This window comes from Dermacentor albipictus, chromosome 1 (assembly GCF_038994185.2).
Source record: "Dermacentor albipictus isolate Rhodes 1998 colony chromosome 1, USDA_Dalb.pri_finalv2, whole genome shotgun sequence".
NCBI classification, from domain to species: Eukaryota; Metazoa; Arthropoda; class Arachnida; order Ixodida; family Ixodidae; genus Dermacentor; species Dermacentor albipictus.
The window spans coordinates 237,520,089-237,546,141 of NC_091821.1; the positions used below are offsets into that span (position 1 = coordinate 237,520,089).

General features: G+C 45.6%; 1 protein-coding gene across 15 annotated transcripts in view; it reads right to left on the reverse strand.

Moving 5' to 3' along the window:
• LOC135901231 (protein CASC3-like) overlaps window positions 1–23,906 on the reverse strand; it is a 139,403-nt gene extending 115,497 nt beyond the window's left edge. For all 15 annotated transcript variants that reach the window (XR_010564057.2, XR_011511106.1, XR_010564056.2 and 12 more), the window contains exons 1-2: window positions 23,749–23,906; window positions 12,328–13,254 (exon numbers count right to left, since the gene is read on the reverse strand). Coding sequence is in view for 9 of the 15 variants with exons in the window: in XM_065430933.2 (XP_065287005.1) it covers window positions 12,328–13,254; window positions 23,749–23,874 (1,053 nt within the window). In the remaining 6 variants the exon portion in view is untranslated. The remainder of the gene's footprint in view (window positions 1–12,327; window positions 13,255–23,748) is intronic.
• Window positions 23,907–26,053: the final 2,147 nt, after the last annotated feature.

Genomic DNA, 26,053 nt, shown 5'->3' on the forward strand with positions numbered 1-26,053 from the left:
ACTATAGTCCACAGTCACTTTTCAGCAGCAACACCCACCTCCTCAGTCAATGGTAGCAATGTCAATGTTGGTAAGATTGAATTGGCAATAGAAATGCCCTGCTAAAGTTTACAAGGAATATAAAAAGTGTCAGTTCTGGTAGAAACACAAGAAGAACTATTACAGCTGGATATGGAGACTTTAAGAAAATATAGAGAGCACAGCTGTTCCATAAGACTACACTGTAGGACCACACCTTCTGCCCGAGTGATGGCAAGCACGAAGGTATACGGTTCTGAAGCATAGACAAACTTTTACTGTGCCTACAAGTTTGGCTACTAACTACTGCTTGTATTTATAAGATGTTCACTTGACAACACTGTTCACACTGTGTATTTGAACCACAACTGAACTAGCATACCTAAGCACAGAGCCCTCAAGATGAAGCTGACAAAAATGTGAGGGAAGGATGAACTTGTTAAATTTAAAAATTACGGGGTTTTACGTGCAAAAACCACTTTCTGATTATGAGACACGTCGTAGTGGAGGACTCCGGAAATTTTGGCCACCTTGGATTCTTTAACGTGCATCTAAATCTAAGTAAACGGGTGTTTTTGTATTTCGCCCTCATCGGAATGTGGCCGCCGTGGCCAGGGTTTCTGTGTATAAATAAAATACAATGTGCAAAATTAGAATCGCTGGATTATGATGTTTCGATCATGAGGCAATGATGTAAACCACAGTGGCTGAGCAAAAAGTATCATAAAAATACTCAGATTTTATAGATGGCTGTGAACTTGCAACTTCCAGCATATGCTTTGATGAGCTAATACTTCTTGCAAAATATGCTGTTAACACCAGGGTATGAAGAATCCAAACAAAAAGTGGAAGTGGATGAAGTGCAAGTTAATGATGGCAATGACAAAAAAGGGGGGTAAATGGCACCCACTAGGTGTTGGAAAGGTAGCGACGATAGATAAGCATTTTATCAATGTGGGAAAAGATGATTAGGCAATGAATCAGTAGGACAAAAAAATACAGTCCAACGTCAAGGAACCTGTGCCACAGAGAAACTGGCCTGCATGTTTGTAGCACCGCAGCTTGAGAAACTAGCATATGTCCCTACAGCTAGAGGCTGTGGGACATGTGCCGATGTGGTAACAACTGCCATAAACACAATCTTGCACAAATATACAGTTGAATCTCGATAATTAAGAATTCAAAAGGGGCCTGAAAATTTTTTCAAATTAAAGGAAACTCGTTGAATGGAGGATTTGCGCGGAGCGGTGCGTAAGGCAGTGCAATGCATACTGCCGTGAAGTCAATTTTTGGCAAAATTTTCGCTGCTTTGAAGCTACACCTCAAGGCGAAATTGCATAACCTGCACCCCAACTTCATTGTTAAAATTTTTTGTATTTTTGATGCACCAAAATATGGCACTTGCAATGGAAATGGGAGCAGCAGCCGGCACACAGCTGCATTGCCAGGTCGGAGGCGCTGCCACGCAAGTTCATGCTGCTGTTAACATGGACGGTGGTGTGGTATGTTAGAATTAACTGTCACAAACACTCATGCATTTTAATTACCAGCTGTTTTCACACACATAAAAAAAATTTGATGGGACCACAGCGTCAGTTCTAATAAACTCAAAGTTCAAATTATGTAGGTTCAAATTAATGAGATTCCACTATATCATGCTGCATAACAACAGGCATGAAAAAGGATTGGAATGTATCCCGACAACTCAAGTGTGTTATATTTATACTTCCAGTGTGCGATATACTAGGTGATAATTTTTAAGATTTCCAGAATTTTTAAAAATTGCCTGTTGCAGAAACAATTCTAGTCCTTGAGCTGGATTATTCATAAAGGTGGAACGTTGCTTGCACCAGAAATCCAAGCATGTATTCAACTAATTAATCAAAATTCACTAATTAACTTAATTACTTCATGGCAAAGATTGCAATTTATTAATTGTAGCCAGTGAGTTTGCAAGGCATATCCATTTGAAATGAATTTCCAGAGCAACACCACTTTGGAGATATGTGCCATCAAACTTGCCGTAAAAATGCACTGTTCCACTTACTTTTTAACTTACTATTTTAGTAATTACAGCACGAGAGTAACTGGAACACCCATGTATTTCATACCACATTTGGTAGAGCATCGCATGTATTTCTACCACAATTGGTAGAGCATTGCACGCGAAATGCGAATGTTGTGGGTTTGGTTCCTACCTGCGGCAAGTTGTTTTTTTCATCCACTTTAATTTCCATTAATTTATCGTTTCTTTGTTTCATTTATTGAGCACAAGTAATTTATCCTATGTTGTCCTTGATGTCAGTGTTTGTTGACTTCTTAAGATACGACTAATAAAAATCGGACCCCTCGGCATTACAGTCTGCCCTAGATGCCACGGAGGTGTACCTACTAGACACAGGAATGAAGCTATCTTCTAAGAAATCGGAACTCTTACTATATCGCAAGTCTTGCCAAGGAGTCCGATACCTAACTCCTCCAGACGAACTTCCGATCGCACTACATACAAGAGACGGCCAATAGATTCCGCGAGTCGACCACATACGCATTCTTGGGCTCCTAATCGAAGCCACCGGATGCCACGCACACACGATCAAACACTTAACCGCCAAAACCGAAAATATGATCAGACTCATCCACAGAGTCTCAGGGCGCAGGAAGGGTCTCTGCGAAGATAACCTTCTGCGCGTATACCACGCGTTCCTTATGAGCCATATTAATTACGTCGCCTCTGCCCACAACTGCGACGCAAACAGAAAAGACGAAACTAAACACACTCATGCGCAAGAGCATCAAACATGTCTTGGGCATTCCACAAAGAGCAAGTACAGCAAAGGTTGATCAGCTAGGCATGCACAACAACATCGACGAAGTGATCGAGGCTCAGACTATGGCGCAAATACTCCGCCTATCCTCGTCCAAAGCCGGTGGACTAATTCTAAGCGAAGCTAATGTCTCCCCATCTCCCTATCTCGAGCACGCTGTTACCCTACCGAGTGAAATTAGAGACAACTACAGAGTCTCACCGTTTCCCAGAAACGTCCACCCACTATACAACGTGGGTAGGCGTCGGGCCCGCGCCCGCGCGATTTTCGACCGCACAGTCGCGGATCGTGAAGCCTCCGCATTTGTTGACGCGGTCCAGTACGGCGATACATCAAGGGACGTATTCTGAAACGTTCGACGCGGCGAAGTTTCGCACTGGCCACGCCTCCGCCGTTGCGGCGCGCTCTGAATGGCTGCTTTGACAAAACCGGAAATTCAGGTGGCGCAAGTACATTTCCGGTTTTGTCAAAGCAGCCATTCAGCGCGCGCCGAAACGGCGGAGGCGTGGCCAGTGCGAAACTTCGCCGCGACGAACGTTTCAGAATACGTCCCCAACTTTCGCGATAGCAGTTGTGGACGGCAACGGAACGTTACGGTCATCGGCATCGGTTAAATCGACCACCAGCGCTAAAGCCGAACAGATAGCCGTAGCCATCGCCATAGCAGACCCCACATTTACCCATGTCCTCACGGATTCGCGTGCTGCAATTCGGGCTTACGAAAGCGGCAACGTACCGAAAGAGGTAGCGCATATATTACTAGCAAGCTCAAACGAGTGCAAACGGTGCCTCTCCTGGTTCCCCGCTCACATGGGGAAAGACATCCACCCGCAAAAACCCAACCTCAATGAAACGGCCCATGACCGTGCGCGAGAACTTGCCCGCCGCGACGGTCCCACGGCCTCCGAGGGGCTGGACATTAAGTTTAATGACCCGCTACTCACATACCAAGAAATCACCTCACACTATCGAAAAGGCAGAATGAAATACCCGCTCCCGCACGCCAAACTCGAGCGCGCGCAGGCGGCCGCGTTTCGAATGCTGCAAACGGACTCGTATCCGTCACGAGGCCTATTAAGCCACTACAATTCAGAAATCCCGGCAAATTTCCCAGACTGCCTAGAACCCTATTGCTCACTCTCGCACATGCTTTGGCAATGTACCGCGTTACCAGAGGGCCCTCTCTCCAGTGAGCCCGAATGGGAAGAAGCCCTCAAAAGCCCGGACCTCAAACTGCAACTCAAGGCCGTCCAGAGGGCCCAAGAACTGGCGGAGCGTCACCACGTTCCCGTCCCGACTTGGGCGTCGCCTACGGTTTCGGCCCAAGGAGCTCGCCGCGTGCGATCTCCAACGGCTTAGACCCCTCAGGACCTCAATAAAGTTCTTGACTGACTGACCCCTCGGTTAACCCCCTTTCTTCGTTTATTACATAACGAGGGTCTCGAATCCAGCAACATTGATGCCTTCACCCCAAAAAATCGCAATCCTGTGACGCCTGCGGCAAAAAGACATTCCACGTCCGCCACCAAGGTCTGCGAGTGGTGGCGCTGGCTAACACTTCCAGGGTTCTACTAGGACACAAAAATACCCAAGAAAGTGGATGGGGAAACGGCGCCACGGTAGCTCAATTGGCAGAGCATTGCACGCGAAGGTTGTGGGTTTGGTTCCCACCGGTGGCAAGTTCTATTTTAATCCACTTTATTTCCATTAATTTATCATTTATTTAATTTATTAAGCACAAGTAATTTCCACTGTGTTGTCCTTGGTGTCAATGTTTGTTGGCTTCTTATGATACGACTAATAAAAATCGGGTCCCTCGGTTAACCCCCTTTCTTCTCACACACCACCATTTTGGAATATAAATAATATCTCGAAACTGGTTTCTTCCTGGATATTTTCAAGTGGATACGTCTTGCATTCTTACCGGCTACAATTTGTAAACTGCATTATGTGGCGTGAAGTAATTAGGAAGTGGATTAGTGAATTTTTGTTAATTAGTTGTATATGTGTCAATTTCTCATGCTAGCTATGTCCACCTCTTTAGTAATGCAGCTCAAGGACAATATGCTACCTGCAACAGGCAATTTTCGTTTTAATTCCTGAAAACTTACAAATGATCACCCAGTATATTGACATGCGCACTTTTTTTTTTTTGGTAACCATTTTCCACTAGCTAACCCCTGTTACAATGTTATCGCTCGGCACAAGACGCACTTCCATGTATGAGAACTTTCCTAAATGTTGAAGCTGATTCTATGGTGAAAGGATTTTGACTAATCATATTGCAAGCACAATACAAATAGTGGTGTACATCCTGGAACTGTACGCGAGAAACCAGTGTTTACACTGAAATGTACGATGAGTCATGATAAACAGCACATGCACTTGAGCCATAGATTACACTTCGACATACAACTATGCTTGCCAGTATCAGTGTGCTACGAGTGCCTCTTGTTTTTCAGGGCACAAGTTTGCCAAACAGAGAAAATGGTGACCCACAGTTCTGGGAGTGCCCTGTTCTTTATCATCAACACAATGTGACACTATATTATATATATACAAGTCCCACATAACTTGAGCCAAAGTTTTAAAAATGAAAGGCACCGTGGATGCAGGTTGAACCAAATGCATTATGTTGGCACTGGCCTACAGTAACTCAGACTTTCTTTATTTTCCCTTTAACTAACTGATCAGCTATGTTTAATTAATCAACTTTTTAAGTACTGGCTGCACACCCCAAGTGTGATATGCAAAGTTGTAGAGCACCTTGAGAAACCTCTCAATTGTTTCCAACACGATATATCTGCCTGCGAAAAAAGAAAAAATACCATGTGACGGAGCGATTGCGCACTGTTATTGAGCTGCTCTCAAGCATCCGATGGATAAACAAGGTCGGCTGCAGTGACTGGCCCGCAACAGGGCGTTATGCCTGGTGTAGGTATCTGGGCTTGCGGCTTTTATCGCATGACAGCGCAAATGCGTGCTGCTGGCCAAGCGGTGCCAAAGCGATAAAGCGTCTAGGGAGACGAATGAGAACATAGCTTTATTTTTTAATGCTTGAAATGGGCAAGAGCTGGCAGCCTACCAACGGAGTGTAATGGGGCTGGGTGGGGAAGCAGCGTAAGGGCCGGAATGTTTTTCCAGTGACCTTCAATCCAAAAAGCACCCATTGATGGTAATGCGTGTTCGAAGAGGTCAGCATCTGCTGCAATGCACATTTGGCATCTCATGGGCACATTTTCCGAGGCATTCTTGATCATGGTATCAGGGGTGGAGTTGCAGAGTTGTCTTATCTTTTAGGTTCTCTGATGTGGTTTCTGATGTTCTGATGATGAGAGGGCCGCGGTGGCGTAGAGGTAGAACACCCGCCTCGCGTGCAAGAGGTCCGTGGTTCGAATCCCGGTGCCGCGCAATTTTTCACTGGATTAAAAAAATAAAAAAATCCGCGTGTTGATAAAATTGCATAAACAGGCCTGGAGTGTGGCCCGATCCCGGTGACCAGAACCGGTAACGCACTTCCTCATCAGAGCAGGATTGGCCACCCTGGTGCAGTACTTGGCCACAAGCTCCTATATGAACACAACAACCAAACCCCGGCCCTCAGTCCCCAGCAGCTGTGAAGCAACTGACCACGGCGGCGGTCAGACCTGCGACGCAGCAGAGGGTGCCAAGAATCCCTGGCTCCGGACAGGCCGCCATTGGGATATGAACCTGGCAACGTTTAATGCTAGAACGTTATCTAGTGAGGCGAGTCTAGCACTGCTATTTGAGGAATTAGAGGGCAGTAAATGGGATATAATAGGGCTCGGTGAAGTTAGGAGGCCAAAAGAAGCATATCCAGTGCTAAAAAGCGGGCACGTCCTGTGCTACCGCAGCTTAGATGAGAGACTAGAACTGGGAGTTCGATTCTTGATCAATAAGGATACAGCTGGTAACATACAGGAATTCTATAGCATTGACGAGAGGGTGGCAGGTCTTGTTAAACTTAATAAGAGGCACCAATTGAAGGTCGTACAGTTCTACACCGCCACATCCAGTCACGATGACCAGGAAGTCGAAAGCTTCTAAGAAGACAAGGAATCGGCGAGAGGTAAAATCGAAACAAAATACACTATACTGATGGGCGACTTCAACACCACGCTAGGCAGGAAGCAGGTTGGAGACAAGTCAGTGGGGGGAATATGGCATAGACCCTAGGAATAGCAGGGGAGAGTTATTAGTAGACTTTACAGAACAGAATAACATGCCAATAATGAATACCTTTTTCCGCAAGCGGGATAGCCGAAAGTGGACGTGGAGGAGCCCGAACGGCGAGACTAGAAATGAAACAGACTTCATACTCTGCGCTAACCCTGGCATCATACAAGATGTGGACGTGCTCGGCAAGGTGCGCTGCAGTGACCAGAGGATGATAAGAACTCGAATTAGCCTAGACCTGAGGAGGGAACAGAAGAAACTGGTACATAAGAAGCCGATCAATGAGTTAGCGGTAAGAGGGAAAATAGAGGAATTCCAGATCAAGCTACAGAACAGGTATTTGGCTTTAACTCAGGAAGAGGACGTTAGTGTTGAAGCAATTAACGACAATCTTGTGGGCATCATTAAGGAGTGTGCAATGGAAGTCGGTGGTAACTCCGTTAGGCAGGTTACCAGTAAACTATCGCAGCAGACGAAAGATCTGATCAAGAAACGCCAATGTATAAAAGCCTCTAACCCTACTGCTAGAATAGAACTGGCAGAACTTTCGAAGTTAATCAACAAGCGTAAGACAGCTGACATAAGGAAGTATAATATGGATAGAATTGAACATGCTCTCAGGAATGGAGGAAGCCTAAAAGCAGTGAAGAAGAAACTAGGAATTGGCAAGAATCAGATGTATGCGTTAAGAGACAAAGCCGGCAATATCATTACTAATATAAATGAGATAGTTCAAGTGGCTGAGGAGTTCTATAGAGATTTTTACAGTACCAGTGGCACCCACGACGATAATGGAAGAGAAAATAGTCTAGAGGAATTCGAAATCCCACAGGTAACGCCGGAAGAAAAGAAGTAAAGAAAGCCTTGGGAGATATGCAAAGGGGGAAGGCAGCTGGGGAGGATCAGGTAACAGCAGATTTGTTAAAGGATGGTGGACAGATTGTTCTAGAGAAACTGGCCACCCTGTATACGCAATGCCTCATGACCTCGAGCGTACCAGAATCTTGGAAGAACGCTAACATAATCTTAATCCATAAGAAAGGGGACGCCAAAGACTTGAAAAATTATGGATCGATCAGCTTACTGTCAGTTGCCTACAAACTATTTACTAAGGTAAGTGCAAATAGAATCAGGAACACCTTAGACTTCTGTCAAGCAAAGGACCAGGCGGGATTCCGTAAAGGCTACTCAACAATAGACCATATTCACACTACCAATCAGGTGATAGAGAAATGTGCGGAATATAACCAACCCTTATATGTAGCTTTCATTGATTACGAGAAAGCGTTTGATTCTGTCGAAACCTCAGCAGTCATGGAGGCATTACGGAACCAAGGTGTAGACGAGCCGTATGTAAAAATACTGAAAGATATCTACAGTGGCTCCACAGCAACCGTGGTCCACCATAAGGAAAGCAACAAAATCCCAATAAAGAAAGGCGTCAGGCAGGGAGATGCGATCTCTCCGATGCTATTCACAGCGTGTTTACAGAAGGTATTCAGAGACCTGGATTGGGAAGAATTGGGGATAAAAGTTAATGGAGAATACCTTAGTAACTTGCGATTCGCTGATGATATTGCCTTGCTTAGTGACTCAGGGGACCAATTGCAATGCATGCTCACTGACCTGGAGAGGCAAAGCAGAAGAGTGGGTCTAAAAATTAATCTGCAGAAAACTAAAGTAATGTTTACAGTCTCGGAAGAGAACAGCAATTTACAATAGGTAGCGAGGCACTGGAAGTGGTAAGGGAATACATCTACTTAGGGCAGGTAGTGACGGCAGATACGGATAATGAAACAAATAATCAGATGAACAAGAATGGGCTGGGGTGCGTTTGGCAGGCATTCTCAGATCATGAACAGCAGGTTGCCATTATCCCTCAAGAGAAAAGTGTATAATAGCTGTGGCTTACCAGTTCTCACCTACGGGGCAGAAACCTGGAGGCTTACGAAAAGGGTTCTACTCAAATTGAGGACTACGCAACAAGCTATGGAAAGAAGAATGATCGGTGTAATGTTAAGGGATAAGAAAAGAGCAGATTGGGTGAGGGAACAAACGCGAGTTAATGACATCTTAGTTGAAATCAAGAAAAAGAAATGGGCATGGGCAGGACATGTAATGAGGAGGGAGGATAACCAATGGTCATTAAGGGTTACGGACTGGATTCCAAGAGAAGGGAAGTGTAGCAGGGGGCGGCAGAAAGTTACGTGGGCAGATGAGATTAAGAAGTTTGCAGGGACGACATGGCCACAATTAGTACATGACCAGGGTTGTTGGAGAAGTATGGGAGAGGCCTTTGCCCTGCAGTGGGCGTAACTAGGATGATGATGATGATGATGTGGTTGGTGTACGGTATACATGATCTTTGACATAGCCCCAGAGAAAGATATCGAGGGGAGTTAAATCTGCTGACCGTGCCGGCCAAGCAATGGGCCCACGCCATCCAATCTGCTGCTGCGAGAATAGTTCATGCAGCCATTTGCAAGCTTTGCTGCTGCTGTGCGTGGGAGCACCATCATGCTGATACCAAATATCCTTGATCCTAGTCAATGGAACTTAGCAAAGAAAATCCTCAAGCACCCCATCAAGGATGTCGACGTATATTTTGCCTATAAGAGTGTTATTAAAAAAACACGGGGCCAATGATAGCACCACCGTAAGTTCCACACCACACATTAACCAACCACTGATATTGTTGATATGCCTTCAAAACCCAGTGAGGGCTTTCGTTGCTCCAACAGTGAGCATTGTGGATGTGCACTTGGGCATTACTTGAGAAGGTAGCTTCATCGGTCCACAGTATTTTGTTGACAATGCTTGGGTCCTCTTCCACCTTAATTATAATCCAGTTTGCTAAGTCCTTTCGATTTTGGAAATTGCGGGGGTCCAATATCTGGTGCAGCTGCACATGGTACGGATGAAGTTTCCTCTTCTTAAGTACTCTCCACACTGATGACTGACACTCCAGCTTCAGCACCCACACTACGAACACTTGCATGTGGGTCTGAAAAAAACTGATAGAATACCTGTCTCCACGTCCTTGCCCAGGATTGAAGACTTATGTTGTTTCTTCGTAGAAGTCCCAGTCTGTCTCAACGTTTCATATGCATGCACAATCGTCATTGAGCTCGGACGCATACCTGGATGCCAGCATTGAAATAGCTAAACTGCGCGCCTTCAATGTCTACTTGACGCACCTGGAGCAAAAAGCATATCCGCTCGTTCCTCATTAAAGTAAACCATATCTGCTGCTCAACGTTGGTCACAGCCAAATAGCATTGCTGTGGAGAACACACAGGAATACGGGCGCCTGAGGAGCACTGGATATATTGCAGATCGCTGGGATTGGTTCAAACAAGGTACATAAGGTATGCTCTGCACCAGTAAACTGGAACAGCCTGCAGGCGCACTCTCTCAGGGACTGACGCGCCAGTCACGGTGCACAAGTGTGAAGCCAGACACGGCCACCCGATACTGTGACCACGAAGCGATGCGCACGTGCGGGGTGCGAGATGAAAAAAAGAATGTCTGGTAGACAGTAAGTGTGAGAAGGAGAGAAGACGGGGCCAGTGCGAAAAAAGTCATTGTCTGAAGACACGCGTAATCTTCCTTGAATATGGCCAAGGTTTTTTTAACCTTTAGTTAGTTTTGTCCCCATGTGATTTATCCGCTGTTGTTCTAGCCCTGAGGTTTAAAGTTATAGCATCATCGTTCAATTCGAATACTACTACAAGGTCATTTGTGTACAGACGCAAAATTGTAGCAGCCAACATCGCCTTCCAACGTCCCCATGCGCTTCGCCCTTTCCTTCTTTCAAGCAGAATCAAAAAGCTGTTCTCGGCTTTTTTTTTTTTTGGTGGCCTTATACATTTATCGCTCTGGCAACATCCAGCCAGCAGAATGCATTTGCACTGTCATGCTATAAGAGCCACATGGCCTGATACCTACACCAGGCATAATGCCCTATCGTGGGCCAGTCTCGCTGCAGCCGACCTTGTTCATCCATCGCACGCTTGAGAGCAGCACAATAACAGTGCGCAAGCGCCCCGTCATGTGGCATTTTTTCATGTTTCGCAGGCTTTCTTTGGAATGCGGAAAAAAGGACCACGTGAAATATGTCGTGTTGGAAACTATTGGGGAGGTTTCTCAAGGTGCTCTACAACGTTGCATATCACACTTGGGGTCTTCAACCAATACTTAAAAAGTTGATAAATAAACATGACTAATCCGTTAGTTAAGGGGAAAATAAAAGATAGCCTGAGTAACTCTCGGCCAGTGCCAACATAATCCATTCGGTTCAACTCGCGTCCGCAGTGCCTTTCATTTTTAAAGCTTTGGCTCAAGTTATGTGGGACAACCTGTATACAGGCATGTGCTGTATCAACACATACGAGTGTTTTCCTTACATCTGCCATTAACCCCCTAACTGCCAATGACGAGTGAACTCTTCATGACAAAGGTTGCACCACCTTGTAATTCTGACACACAAATCCCAATGCCATATGCTATTTCTTTTTAACAAGAGCAGTAAAAATAATTCCTTCAGGCATTCCTAGTATATCTTTTAGAGATGAATGGCAAAGCAAATGCAGGTAAAAATATTCCTCACTTTTTATAACTAAAAACATTTCTGATGGCAGTTAAGGGGTTAAGCACTAACAACCTGACGTGCTGCAAACACAAACATACGGCTCTTATCGCATGCACACACACACACACACACACACACACACACACACACACACACACACACACACACACACACACACACACACACACACACAGTTTTGCTGTGTGCCACTTTTGCTTTGGATTCGAAGTGCCACAAGCTTTTGTATTAGGTTTGACCTAGCGAGCTACTACACGACACTACCGTGGCATAGTGCCAGTGCTTGCTGTAATACTGCAGCGCAACAGATCGCTACATTTTGATACAGAAATGGAAAGGTGCAATCAAAGGCACAAGATGCACTGACAGTTGCACAACCAAATATGCACACTGAATGTAAGGTATTAAAAATAGGAGAAAATCGATGAAGACAAATGGCACTCTACAATTAAAAAGACCCAACTTAAGCACAAACCTCCCTTTCTGCAAATATGAGTACCTACTTTTTATTTCAGTAACGGAACTCTAATCGAAAGTTCACATTTTAGAAAAATCTATCTCGAGCCACAGATCAGCTTATTAGCAGCAGCATTATGAATCCCAACAGGAGCAGCATCCCTGATGAGTTCACATAACTTCAATATACATACAGGGAAAAAAAAACATCACAGAACTCACCACACAGACTCCATCTTCAGAGTTATGTCCACAATTACTATTTTCAACTTCTTCAGAAAGTGATTTGCTGTCTACATTGGAATCCAGTTCTTGATCTTGTTTTGCTGAAGCAACAACTGGACAGCTTGATGATGCAGATGGCTGTGAAGAGGCTACCTGTACACTGGAACTATTAGGAGGCACTGCTGGTGAAGAGCACGAGACGGGCACGTCTTTCAGCTGCTCATCATCACTAAGTTTAGCAACTTCCACACTTGCAACATCATCCGCCTGATTCACTGCCAAAATAGTTTCTTCAAGATTAGCTACAACAGCAGAACTTGATTCAGATGTGCCCTTCGAAGAGGAATCTCCAGAAATTGCAGAATCTGTTACGGGCACTTGAGTAAGTATTGCTTCATTTCTTGCAGGATCAGTGGCACACTGAACATCAGGATTGCTTTCTTTGCTTAACTCCACACTTGTCTCCTGCTCAGGGTGATCAATGTTACCTGGTGTCCTCAAGATGAGATCTTGTACTTCAACCGACTTTGGCATATGTTCCGATGATAAACCATCTGACCCTTGATTCGCTGATACCAATGGCTTCTCTTCAGCACAAGAATCATCTGTTTCAACACAACCTTTGGGTAGTTCTTCCTGAGAGCTCTGAATTGACTTCTCTTGTATGTTTTTACAGAACTCGGGACCTGCAGCTTGAAGTGAACTCTCAGCCACATCTGTAATGGAGGCTTCTGTGCCAGCATGAGTAGAGAGAGAGGTCTCTCTTGTCGAGACCTCTGAAGTTTTCTGAACAGTGGATGGTGGTAAAGCTCCAGGGGACGTTTCAAGTACAGCACATGTCACACTGGCCAGCTCCTTGCCTGACCCACTATTCTGGTCCTTCATTTCTTCACCTATGGCGGACTGTGCAGTATCACCATTCTCCTGCAAAAAACAAACAAAAAAATTCTTACTTCATGGGAAAAGCTAGCAAAATTTATGCAAGAGAGGGCAGGGCAAACAAGGTCCATAAGCCAACGACACCTTCCCGACTTCGGGTACAGGCACAAAAATCATGATTGAATGTTTTTTTTTCCATAATATACTGCATATGCAATCTCTAATAAGAAATTGCAAAAAAGAATTTGCCAGTGCACAATATTTTATGAAAACTATTACACATTTATTTCCCATTCAAGCGATAGTGGAGACTCATCAAACCTGCACATGGTTAAGTTTTTCTTCAACCAGTGACATTAGTGCAATCACAGGAAGTATAATATGAAGTGGGATACAAATGTTGTGAAGAAAGCAAAATTTATTACTGCAGTGCACAGAGAGTGTGAAAGTGTGTGCAACATGACAAGAATAATAATCAAATAATAATTTCATCTTAAGCACTGTGATCAACATCAGACTGTTCCACTAAAATTGAATCTGCAACATGGCACAAACAGATAAAAAGTGAGAAAAATAGGTGCAGAGGAAAGTTTGGGGAAAAAAAAATAGAGGTTTAAAAGTGACCCAAAACTGCACGGAGGGTTATGGATAGGGCCCTTCATATTCAGGTTTTACATTTCCTTAAATTCTGGATTTAGAAATAGGGTCTTGTTTTTAAAAAGGAAAATCAAATAGAAATGGCGTTTTTTGTTGTCTGGCAGCATAAGGTTAGGAATTTTCCTGGTAACTTCTGCAAACAATTAACACAGGCAATGGTCTCCTTTAGGATACAAATACATTTAAACAAGTACAACCACAAACAGGAACATATAATTACAAAGAAATACAAAGAAAGCTGCTCACAAATCATATGACAAACCCCTCTATACAAATCCTCATTGGCAGACATTTTTGGAACAAAAAATTCATGAACAAAAGCAATAAATACAGCAGCATTTGACAATCCATTTGTAGCATTTGGATGACAATCCATCCAGCAGCATTTGACAAACATTCGCAATGTGCATAGACTGGTGCCGCAGAGTGGCCAATGAGAGAAACGCTTCAGGGTTCATTGGCACAGTGGTCCGGTGGCATCAAGCACATTTTAATGTTTGTTGAGAGCGTTTCAGTCCCACGACATCTGGTCTGCACACCATCAAACAAGTTCAAATGCAAGATATGTTGGATGCCTCAGTGCACCAATTGAGCCTTCATTTAATTTGTTTCCAACGATGGTGCACATTAAAAAGGAATTAAAGTATACAGATCGGAAAGCCTGTGATGCCGCCAATGAACATTTGCAGTGCACACTTCATCCCCAAATACTTCTTCAGGAGCCGCATTGGTGATCACAATGGCTAATTGTTGGTATTCCTCACGAAATCGCACACAATGCGCTTGTATAACGTTGCAGCCACTATATGAACAAATCTTTCAGTGCGACACCAAATGAGTGCTCCACGACGTAATGATCCTGGCAGGCATTAAAAGTAGCATACCAGTTCATTATTTACAGACCCACAGGACAGCTGTGTGTGGTTTTTGAGTACCATCTAGTGGAAACTGAAAAATGTGTCAACTTTGAGTGGCACTTGATTGTTTTGACAAGCCACAGCAAGTTACAGCACTGTGTACATTAGTGGGACTTAGTATTTTGACCTATTTCTGTCTGTAGCTTGACAGATCAGAAGGGTTGAAATCACATCAGCTGCCACTGGTCTATCTTTTGACATGATAGAAGATGTTGGTGCACCAGTATGGTACCGGCTACTTTATGGCTCTTGAACATGTCGTACAATATATATACTTGTGTTATTTTGTACTCGTTTTGTAGGAGAAAGAGCAGAACAGTTTATGCACAAAATATGAAATAAATATGATGATCACATAACAGTCAAGACACCATGACATTACAAAGAAACTCCAGCTGATTTTTTCCAGACTACTCAAAATCCCTGAGAATTGCCGGTTTTCCCGGTTGGTAGACACCCTGAAATCAATACTACACGAAAGAGCCTTTCCAGTAGATCAAGGGGTGGAAACGTAGGATTTTAACTGTATAAAAGTCCTGAAATTTTCATTGCTGTGTTAACAGGTGGCCAAACATTTGTCAGAATTTAGCAGTCCTTTCACGAGCGCTGACAGTTAGAAATTTTGCAGGAATAATGTGAACAGTACCTTTTCATGCAAGAAAAACCAAATCATTCATGTTCATTTAGCTGAATCATGCTGCATTTGTTACCCAAAATCTGAAGGCAAACACAGAATTTCAGCTGTCATCACCCATTGATTTGCAAATATATTAATAAAGTAAAAGCCCTCTACACACTGACGGTAAATTCACTGTTTATTCCTCACCTGTGTGGACCCTAGATGAACATGAAATGCTTAGATAACATACACCACCCGCCGTGGTTGCTCAGTGGCTATGGTGTTGGGCTGCTGAGCACGAGGTCGCGGGATCGAATCCCGGCCACGGCGGCCGCATTTCGATGGGGGCGAAATGCGAAAACACCCGTGTGCTTAGATTTAGGTGCACGTTAAAGAACCCCAGGTGGTCAAAATTTCCGGAGTCCTCCACTACGGCGTGCCTCATAATCAGAAAGTGGTTTTGGCACGTAAAACCCCAAATATTATTATTATAACATACACCACATTAGCTTGTATTATTGTGCTCCAAAATTTCTATGGTACTCAAAATTAACAAAAAAATTTTTGCCACACTTTCAGCGACATAGCAGCAAAATGTAGTGAAAATTTAGGTTTTGTCTCACTTTAGTGACACGCTTCAGAAAAATATGACAATTTTGATTATGAGGCATGCCATAGTGGGGGACTCTGGAATCATTTTGAGCACCTTGGAGTTTATTAATGTAAAGCTAAATTTAGTACACGAGCGTTTGAAATTATTACAATATTGGAGAAGTGTACACTAAGAGACAATATTTCCAGATATTAGATATCAAGCTGCCAAATTGTTTATACTGCATGCATCTATTCCAACTCTCCTGAGTCTACGAGTTTGAGCTCATTTTACTATTTTATTAATGTTGTGTCGTTTTACAAAAATAAATTATGTATTAAAGGTATTGAAAGATGGGGGGGGCAAATATTTCAAAAAGTGCATGCAACAAAGTTGTGAAGGTTGACGGTACCAATACGATGCTATTTTATAGCAGCGCAAGACTGCAAGCATATTCTCCTGTATACTGTTCAATGTCCGCTGAATGCGAAGTTATTCAGTACTACATACAAGGTCCGAACACTGTTGTGACCATCGGTCTTCAACCATACCCTCAAAAGAAATTTGCTGATTTGTTAGCTTGACTATCTCTTTCCGCTATTATTCCACTTGCAGTGGCTCACAGCATAGAACTGGCATCATTTTTTTTAGTTTTAACAAGTTATCTGGCTTATATCATTTTTGTACACAACTTATATAACATCTGTAGCATTTTTAATGTAATCAGTAAATTCAGAATGCTCATTCAATGTGATATTTGCTTTCCCTAATGTAACAATATTCCTAAACAGGCACAAGTAGCACTGTACAAGATTCGTACAAAAATGCCTTGTGATAGAGAAAATATAAACAGTGGCCAACTTTGTTTACTTGTGCAACCGCAGTGAAAAAGTTATGATTGTAGAGAAGGACTAGAACGATATAGTGGGCCGTCCTCTTCAGCACTTTTGCTCATGAATGCCACTCGTGCTGAGCGTCCGTGCCCTGCGCTAACAGTCAGTCCCAAATGCCGGCATCTAATAAACGCCTTTGCAAGTGGTGGAGGTTGCTTCGACCTACATCGTCAACCCTGGAACTTCGATCCTGTACCCTATGCTCAACCATGCCTGAAGACGCATCCCAGCAAGCACCTCCCCAGTCGGTCCTCTGCTCTGGTGTGCCTCGGCACAGAGACCCTGCCATTTTCAGCGGCTCGGACGACACCAACGTCGAGGACTGGTTGATGACGTATGAAAGGGTAAGTGCCCACAAAAAATGGGACGATCACGCCAAACTGAGCAACATGCTCTTCTATATCACTAGTGTCACCAGTTTTTGGTACAACAACCATGAGACAGCTTTTCCAACGTGGTTCTAGTTCAAGACCTCTTTAGTGGCTGTGTTTGATCACCCTGCTGTACGCAAGCTGCAAGCAGAATCACGTTTGCGAGAACATGCACAGCAGCTGGGTGAATAATTTACCAGCTACATAGATGTACTGGACTTGTGTAAAGAAGTCAATGCAACGGTGTCAGAATCTGATAAAATCAGAAATGTCTTAAAAGGGATAGAGGACGATGTTTTGAACATGCTACTTGCGAAGAATACTCAGTCTGTGACAGACATCACTATGCCAAAGCTACGAGGAGCTACACAAACAGTGCTCGTTGACATGTCGCCCTTCTTCACGTGACAACCTCATTGCTGGTTTGGCTACCATCTCCTACCAGTCAGCGTTGCTTGCCAAAATGAAAGCATTCGTTCGGGAGGAAGTTGCACGCCGACTCTCCTTAGTATCCTTCGCTCAGCCGCCACATCTCCAACAGCCTGCATCAAATTTTACACCTCCGCTCCATCACGCAATCGAGCAGGAAATCGCCAAGGTCTTGCCAGACTAAAGCTAACACCTCCTTGCGGCTGCACCACTCAGCTACGCTGAAGTCGTTGCGAGGACCCAGCCACTCTCTTCAAGTATACCTCTTCGTTCAGACGACTTCATGCCTAGACCATGACTGCCACCCACCATGCAGTCATGTCAGCAGCCGCCCCATACAATGCGTCCCGTGACATGGATGGGAAGCTGCCCCGGCGAGCCGGTGGCGTAGTACTCCCGACAACCGGCCAGTAGGCTTAGCCCCCCCCCCCCCCGTGCGCCTACGCCGGTCACATCGCACGTTTTTATAATCATGTGCAGCCACCTAGCACCGCACCGTGACAAGCCAGTCCAACTGTTCATATTAGAGCCCCCGATCGCCTATGTCGCCAACATTGCACCCGACCGCAACTACCCACCGTTGACCTTCACATCGTCGCTCACCCTCGCCGATGCAACCTCGCCCCGTAACTTGGGACGAGGAAAACTAATCGCAGCAGTCCAAGAGGCAAGGACTGCGACCACGTCGAAATGTGAAAGTCCTCACTGCAGTCCCTCGAATGTGATCAAAGTGTTTGTTGATGGTGTTCATGTATCTCCACTTGTGGACACTGGAGCCGCCGTATGTGGCATGAACGCTAAGCTTTGCCGTTCACTTCGGAGAGTCACGCCACCCCTTTCTGGACTGACCCTCCGCACAGCTAGTGCTCAGCATGTTCACCCCTTGGCAGCTCGAACTGCTCGAGTTATCATTGCAGACGGTCTCTATACGCCGTAGAATTCATCGTCCTTTCCTCGTGCTCTCATGACGTTATCCTCGGCTGGGATTTTCTCTCGCACCAAAATGCTGTTATTCATTGCGCACAGGCCGAAATAGAACTCTCGCCGCTGTTAGATTTGCCGCTCACCGACAATTCTTCGCTTTAGAGGAAACTACTTGCCCGAGCCGACACCCACATTCCTCCAAACGCATCAATGGTCGTGCCCATGTCCTGCAGCAGAATCTCAGACACTTGCACTACTGTCTCCATCTGACCGCTTTCTCACTCGAAAGGTCTGATGCTGCCTTTTGCGACAATGGACATCACACAGGGCTACAGCGCCATTTTCATTTGAAACCCGTTTCCATACCCTATGTTGCTGTTCCAAGGGGAATGTTTTAGCAATGTAGAATTAATTGAAGTCGTGCAAGTTATGGACGTGCGCAATGAAAATTACTGTGCTAGTTCCAGTGCACTCAGTGCTGTTTCTACGTGTGATGTATCGCCCAGTGATGTGTTCGGTTCTTCTATTGCCAATGCCATTACACCGATCCAGCAGTCTCAGCTTTTGTGCCTTCTAGAAGATATTTGTTCTTTCAATGTAGGGCAGTCTTTTCTGGGCCACCAACTGTTACATCACACCGATACTTGGCTGCAACCACCATTGCAGTGACGTCCATATCATTTATCTCCTGTGGAACATCATGTAACAAGTTGACGACATGCTTCGCCGACATGATACGACCTTCCAACAGTCCATGGGCATCCCCTGTCGTCCTAGTTATGAAGAAAGATGGTTCTGTGCGTGTGAACAAGACCACTTGCAAGGACGTCTACCCTCTCCCGCACATATAAGACGCAACTGACACTCTACAAGGCCCATAATTCATCTCATCTCTAGAGTTGCGCTCAGGGTATTGGCAAATACCCATGGCAGATGCCGATTGGCCGAAGATGGCTTTTGTCACATCCGACAGCTTATACGAATTTAACGTAATGCCTTTTGGACTTTGTAATGTGCCCGCAACGTTTGAGGGCATCACGGAGACAGTTCTGCATGGCTTGAAGTGGCACAAGTGCTTGTGCTATCTCGACGACACTGTTGTTTTAGCCCCCAACATCCCCCACGTACCTTTAACGGCTCCGGTCTGTTTTAAAGTGTTTAACAAACACAGGGCTACAACTCAACCTTAAGAAGTGCTGGTTTGCTGCTCAGCAGCTGACATTTCTATTCTAGGTTACATCGCCTCCAAGGATGGAATTCTTCCCGATCAGGCCAAACTTCGGGCCATTGCCAAATTCCCTAAACCTACATCAGTCAAAGACCTGCACAGTTTTGTAGATCTGCATTTCTGCTTTAGACGCTTCATCCGAAACTTTGCCACCATCATATCGCCCTTGACGAAGCTCCTTGGAAGTAGCGGGCCCCTCACTTCGTGGTCGTCAGAGTGCGACGAGGCATTTGCAATCCTGCGCCATTTGCAGACTTCACCTGCCAATTTTGTCTCACTACGACCCGACAGCCCCTACAGAGGTGCACAATGATGCCAGCGTTGTTGGCCTCGGTGCAGTCCTTGCACAACACAAACACGGGTTTTCTGAATACATTGTGGTTTGTGCAAGTCGCACGTTTACAAAAGCTGAAAGTAACTACATCGTTACGGAAAAAATGTTTGGTGATCATCTGGGCTCTTAATAAGTTCCGGCCATATTTGTATGGTGGCCCATTTGACGTCATCACGGACCACCGCGCACTTGCTTGGTTGTCATCACTGAAGGACCCCTCAGGCCCCTCAGTGCCTGTTGGGCACTTCGCCAGTAGGGCTAAGATATTCGCGTGTTCTGCTGTAGCAGCCGCCAGCACTCTGACACCCTATCGTGCTCTCCTTCGCCCAATGACAATGCCCACTGCTCCGTATCCCAGCTTGCCATTTCCTCCATCGACTTTCACACTATCACTTCCGAACAGCGCAAGGACCACTGGAACACTAACTTATAGACTTTCACAGCCAACCACTCGCGCGTTACCGTCGTCAAGCCCACCATTTCGCCATTCATGACGACCTACTCCACCGACGCAATTACACCGCCGATGGCCGCCAGTGGTTGCTAGTAGTACCCCGCATTCTGCGTTCTGAAATATGCATGTCATTCCACTCTGATCCACAGTGTACGCACTCGGGAGTATCCAAAACTTACCAGCGCATTCAGCACGGGATGTAGTACAGCTGCATTCAGAAGTCCATTCGCTCGTACCTCGATTGTCAGCGCTGGAAATCACCGTGCCTTTCACCAGCTGGTCTGCAACAGTTATCTCGCCCTACCCGACCGTTCGGGCGCGTCGGCATCGTTTTGTATGGACCACTTCCCCTGACATCTGCTGGTAATTGCTGGGCCATCGTGGCTGTTGACCACCTCACCGGATACACCAAAACTGCCGCTCTCCCAGCGGCTACAGCACACAATGTTGTCTCCTTCCTTCTTCGCCGATTCATACTATGTCCACCACAAGCGTTGCTCAGCGATCACGGACGACTCTTGTTGGAAGTCGACGAACACGTTGTGCACCGTACAACTACTGCTTACCATCCGCAGACCAATGGCCTCACAGAACGCTTCAACCGTATGCTTAGCGACATGCTCGCAATGTACGTAGCCTCCGACCACACAAATTGGTATGCCATTTTGCCGTCTGCAACCTACGCCTACAATACGGCCACTCAGAAAACCACTGGCTTTTCACCTTTTTTTCTTATTGTACAGCCGGCACCCGTCGCACACAATCGGCACAATCCTTTCGTACAAGCCAGATGCATCTGAGTGCACGCTTATTTCTGCCACAGCCAGGCAAGTCGAAAAGTGTCGAGATCTCGCGCGGGCCTTTACTTCAAATGACCATGAGCGCCGAAACTTTCGCGGTGACACCACTGTGCCCACGTTCCTCCCTGGAGCATTTGTGTGGCTCTCAATCCCTTCCACTGCACCTGGGCTCTCGTCGAAACTACTTCCCAAGTATGAAGGCCCCTACCGCGTCTTCGAACGCACATCTCCGGTCAACTATGTGATCGAGCCCGTTGAACCTAAAGCCCCTCCATACACATTTCCGCCGACCAGGTTAAGTACCGCCAACCTACCATCCGCCTCCACGCTCCTCTCCCACTCATCCCCTTAGCTTCTGGCATCAAGCGGAACTTACATAGCTACAGCTTCCTGTTCCGAGTGGAAGTGACGCTATGTTTTATAGCGTTGTTTACTTTCACGTCGATGGAGAGGCTTTAATTGCACCAGCTGCGGTTTAAACTGTGACTATTCTATCCAAGAACCACCGCCTATTGTAATCAGCGATCTGATCGTGTTTGCTGCTTCGCGTCAACCTTGCGATGGGTTGTGCCACGAGAGCCAACGTACAGTGGAATGTAGTGCCTGGGCGCTTGACCACTGCCGTTTTTCGTGCATTTTGAAAACAGCGACCGCGAACTACTTCAGCGGAATACAACAGCTTGTCCCTTTTGCATTCTTCTTATGGTGACTGTCACAGCTCTGCTAAGCACGCGCGGGCGTCTCACCATCATCTAACAGCAGTCAAAGCGGAAATTCTTGCAGCACAACTCCAGCAAGCGGAAACGCCGGAACCAGAAATGCAGGAAGCGGAAATGATGGAACCGGATTTGGTGTGAGGGGAAAAGGCGGCACACAACAAAGGTTGGCGCTACTTAAGAAAGCCTCGGTGACGCGTGGATGGAGGGGCTTTAGTTGAACCCTCTTAGGACAGGCGCCGTCGTGGACAAGACATTGTCAATGTCGACCACCACAAGACCTATGACCCACTCATAGTGACAAGCTGTTAGGTCGCCGGGTGGCCCCCTTTTCATTCCCCGGGGTAATTCTTGAGAAGGATTGGAACGATATAGCGGGTCGTCCACTTCAGCGCTTTTGCTCATGAATGCCGCTCGTGCTGAGTTCGTGCCCTGCGCTGACGGTCGGTCCCAAACGCTGATGACTAATAAACGCCTTTACATGATAAACAAAAAACAAGGTCTTTAAAAGTAGTTCTGCCACATATGGTCAGACAACAGAACCGATGGCATAAAACAAATAGCTGGTGGCTTGCCCAGTTAAGCCGAAATTCCAAGTCACATTCATATTTGTTAGCTACAGCAGAAACGCCTCATGAATGAATTAACTTTATTCTCATGCAATACACCGAAAAGGGCCGGTACGAAAGGCCACTAATAATAATAATAATAATAATAATAATAATAAACCCACACGCTAACATTCCCCCAAATGCATGCTTCCATGCAATATTTCACAGCCTGAAACGCACTGAAAAACGCACATTTATTCGGCTCGTTCTATGATGCAGATTCAACATAAGCATCTCAGCACTAAGCGAGCTAAAAAACTAAAATATGGCCAAAAGTTAAACTAGCCCACGATTTCCGAAAGCTTGTCTAAACTGATTAACGCGCACTTGATCTACAGAGATCGCGCAGTGTGGGGGAGGCGTGTGAAAATAGCAGGAGCGAGACCAGGCGGGAACAAAATTCGCCGTCTATGGGCGAGCGCGGAGGCAGTCATGTAATTTATTTGATGTCAATCCAGGTCACATAAGGATAAATCTCGCACAGGATTACCCACTAATATTGTCAAGCAACGCGAACAGAGAAGGGGTGGCGGAGGGATTAATACATCATACACGTGAACACACCTTGCTTTAGAGCTATACTAAAAGGTCCTCATTTTGCTCGACGAGAACAAAATGAAGACCGTGGTATTACTCATGACTATAAATCCCCGAGTGCTCGACCGCGGTAACGAAAAATGACAACGCACCGAGGAAGCTACAAACCAGGAGGGATAAATTGACGAAACAATCGTAGGTAGCTTTCGCGGTTAACGCAATAGGTATGACGCGCATAACAGTAACAGCACCCGTACGCGACTTATAGGGGGTAATTTTCGCAGTATACAAAGTATTCTTCACACAAAAACATTGAAGTATCACACACGACAACAGTGCAGAACATAACCATCTTGGATAGCAATTTCGCGACGTAAGCCTTGCAACTACTCCCAGCGTAAACATTCAATTTAGTAAGTCAGTGACACTTTTGGGGGTCTAACAGCATCTCTTTTACCTCATGAATGGCACTTTCTTTCGCGGTATTGTTACAGTCGGCTTCTGACATTGCGTCGTGACTCCTAGGCGCTTGAGGATCGACACACTCAGAGTCTGTGAACACCACTTGCTCAATCTCAGCCATGCTGTGAGTATGCTGTGAGTCTTGTGTCTGCCAATGTTGCTGAATTCAGCATATCGTTCGCAGCCACAGTACCATATTTTGTTCACGGTCGCAAGCGTAACGTTCATGCTTTTATTACGAATCATGTCAATGCAAAGTTATTGTTATTTTTACAGCTTGTTCCAAATAATTTCTTTTTCACAGAGAGTTCTCGCTGGCGCTGGTGGTGTTTTCACTTTGGCAAGAGTGTACTGGACAATGGTTGAGTCAACGTTACTAGACTAGGTTCAGTTTTCAAACTCCCGTGACTGCGTGGACCCACCACCGATCCTCGCATCTCGTGGCGCTGCTGTCGCACTTTGCTCGGTCAGCACGGCGCGGACAGGGCGACGAAGCACTGTCCGTTGTTTATGTGTTTTGTCGCGTTGTATATATGCGTGTTTTGCTGCAGTCTCGGTGCATTTTTGCGACACTCTTACGCGTTTTAAATGCCGCGTGCGTTTTGAAGAGCTTACAGGCCGTATCATCCAATTTTATTTAGTGACGCGAATGCATAAATATGCTCCGTTCCTGCAGCGATAACTTACTTTGAATGTGCAAGTCTGCTCGCAAGGGAGCAAAGCTCACGTAGGTTTCAACATTGCACTTGTGAATGCGGTGCTCTGATGAAAGAAATAGTGCTAGCTTCATTTTTTTTTATCCCGAAATGAAGTGCTGAGAGTGTGTATATACCGTGTGTCCCAGCTAACTTCAGCCAGAGATTTAAAATATGCGAATGCCGCGTAGCTGGGCACAACCAAGGTAATGTTTGCCGTAGCTTTGAGATATTCAAATTATTATAAATCCGCCCAGTTAGGTAATGCGTAGGTAATTCATTATTAATTGAAAGTTATCCAATAATTGTTAGTGTACTTCTTAATTCGCTAATTAATAAGTTAGTTCATCTATTTATGTAATTCGTTGCCACCACCAAAGGTCCAGGCCTTAACTATATTTTAATTAACTGTGCCCTAATTAACTTCGCCTAATTCACTGTGCCTTGACTGGCCTCGTGAACTGCCTCGATTGGTTCGCTTGGGCTCCCGTGACCTTCTTGGACCATCGTGTGGTCGCGCTAACATCGCCTCATGCGTTCGCATTAATATTTAATTAGTACTAAGCAGCAACAGCTGATTACAACTACTAATCAGCTACTTACAGCTACTCATCAGCAACAGCTGATTAATATAGAACGCAGTGGACGGCCGGGGCTGCTGCGGCCCTGGACTAAGGACTCCACAGCGCACTCTAGGGCAGCGTAGCAGCATTTTCACAGCTACGTAAAGTTTTTTATTCAATCTCCTAAACGGGAGACTATACAAACATTTAAAGACGCATCGGTGACAACACTTGCTGAGTACGTAAGTTGCGAAGTCTGAGGACTCAAGCCCCTTCGCCAACGCAGAGCTGCGCCCTGGTAGAGCTACTTGCGGAGCTCCCGCCCTCTGGCGGCAAACCAAGACAAGGGGCCACCCGCGATGTACGGCGCCTACGGAGAGTTTGACAACTGAACCTAGTCTAGTAACGTTGGGTTGAGTGGCCCGAACAGCGCTCTCCCGCTGAGGCGCTGCGTGTTGAAAAATTTTGCGAGGGCGCTGCGAGCGAACTGGATTGGGGAGGAGACGCGCTTCTAGGCCATAGAGTTTTTTAGAAACTCTATGTTCTAGGCAGAAACAACGTTATTTCACTGGGGGCGCTGAGGCCGATTGCGCGGGTGTGCTCTTATAATGGTGCTTTATTTCAACTGCAAATTTATGTTAATACCTTTTTGCTACGTATACATATTTGAGGCAGGGGTTATACAACATGACGTCTTCAATTTTGCTGTCGTTGTCAAATGCGTCATCTAGTGTTCCTGTATATGCTCCCGCAGGGAGCATATACAGGAGCATATACAGGAACACTAGCGTCATCTGCTATCGAGCGCACGCTGGCGGCCGCCCAGTTTTTCTCGCAAAAGGTCTGTGCAGCAAAGTTTTTTGTGGTTTTACTTGCTTTTGTGCGCTCGCGACTGTTGTCGACCGGTACCAATTGTGGTTTTAACCGTGTCAACTGATATTTGTAACATTGTTTTTTAAAAGCAACACGTAATTTTTGCCACAGAATTAAGCCGCCGATCTGCAACATGAAGCTACGTAACGTGGAGAAGGTTGCTATTGCT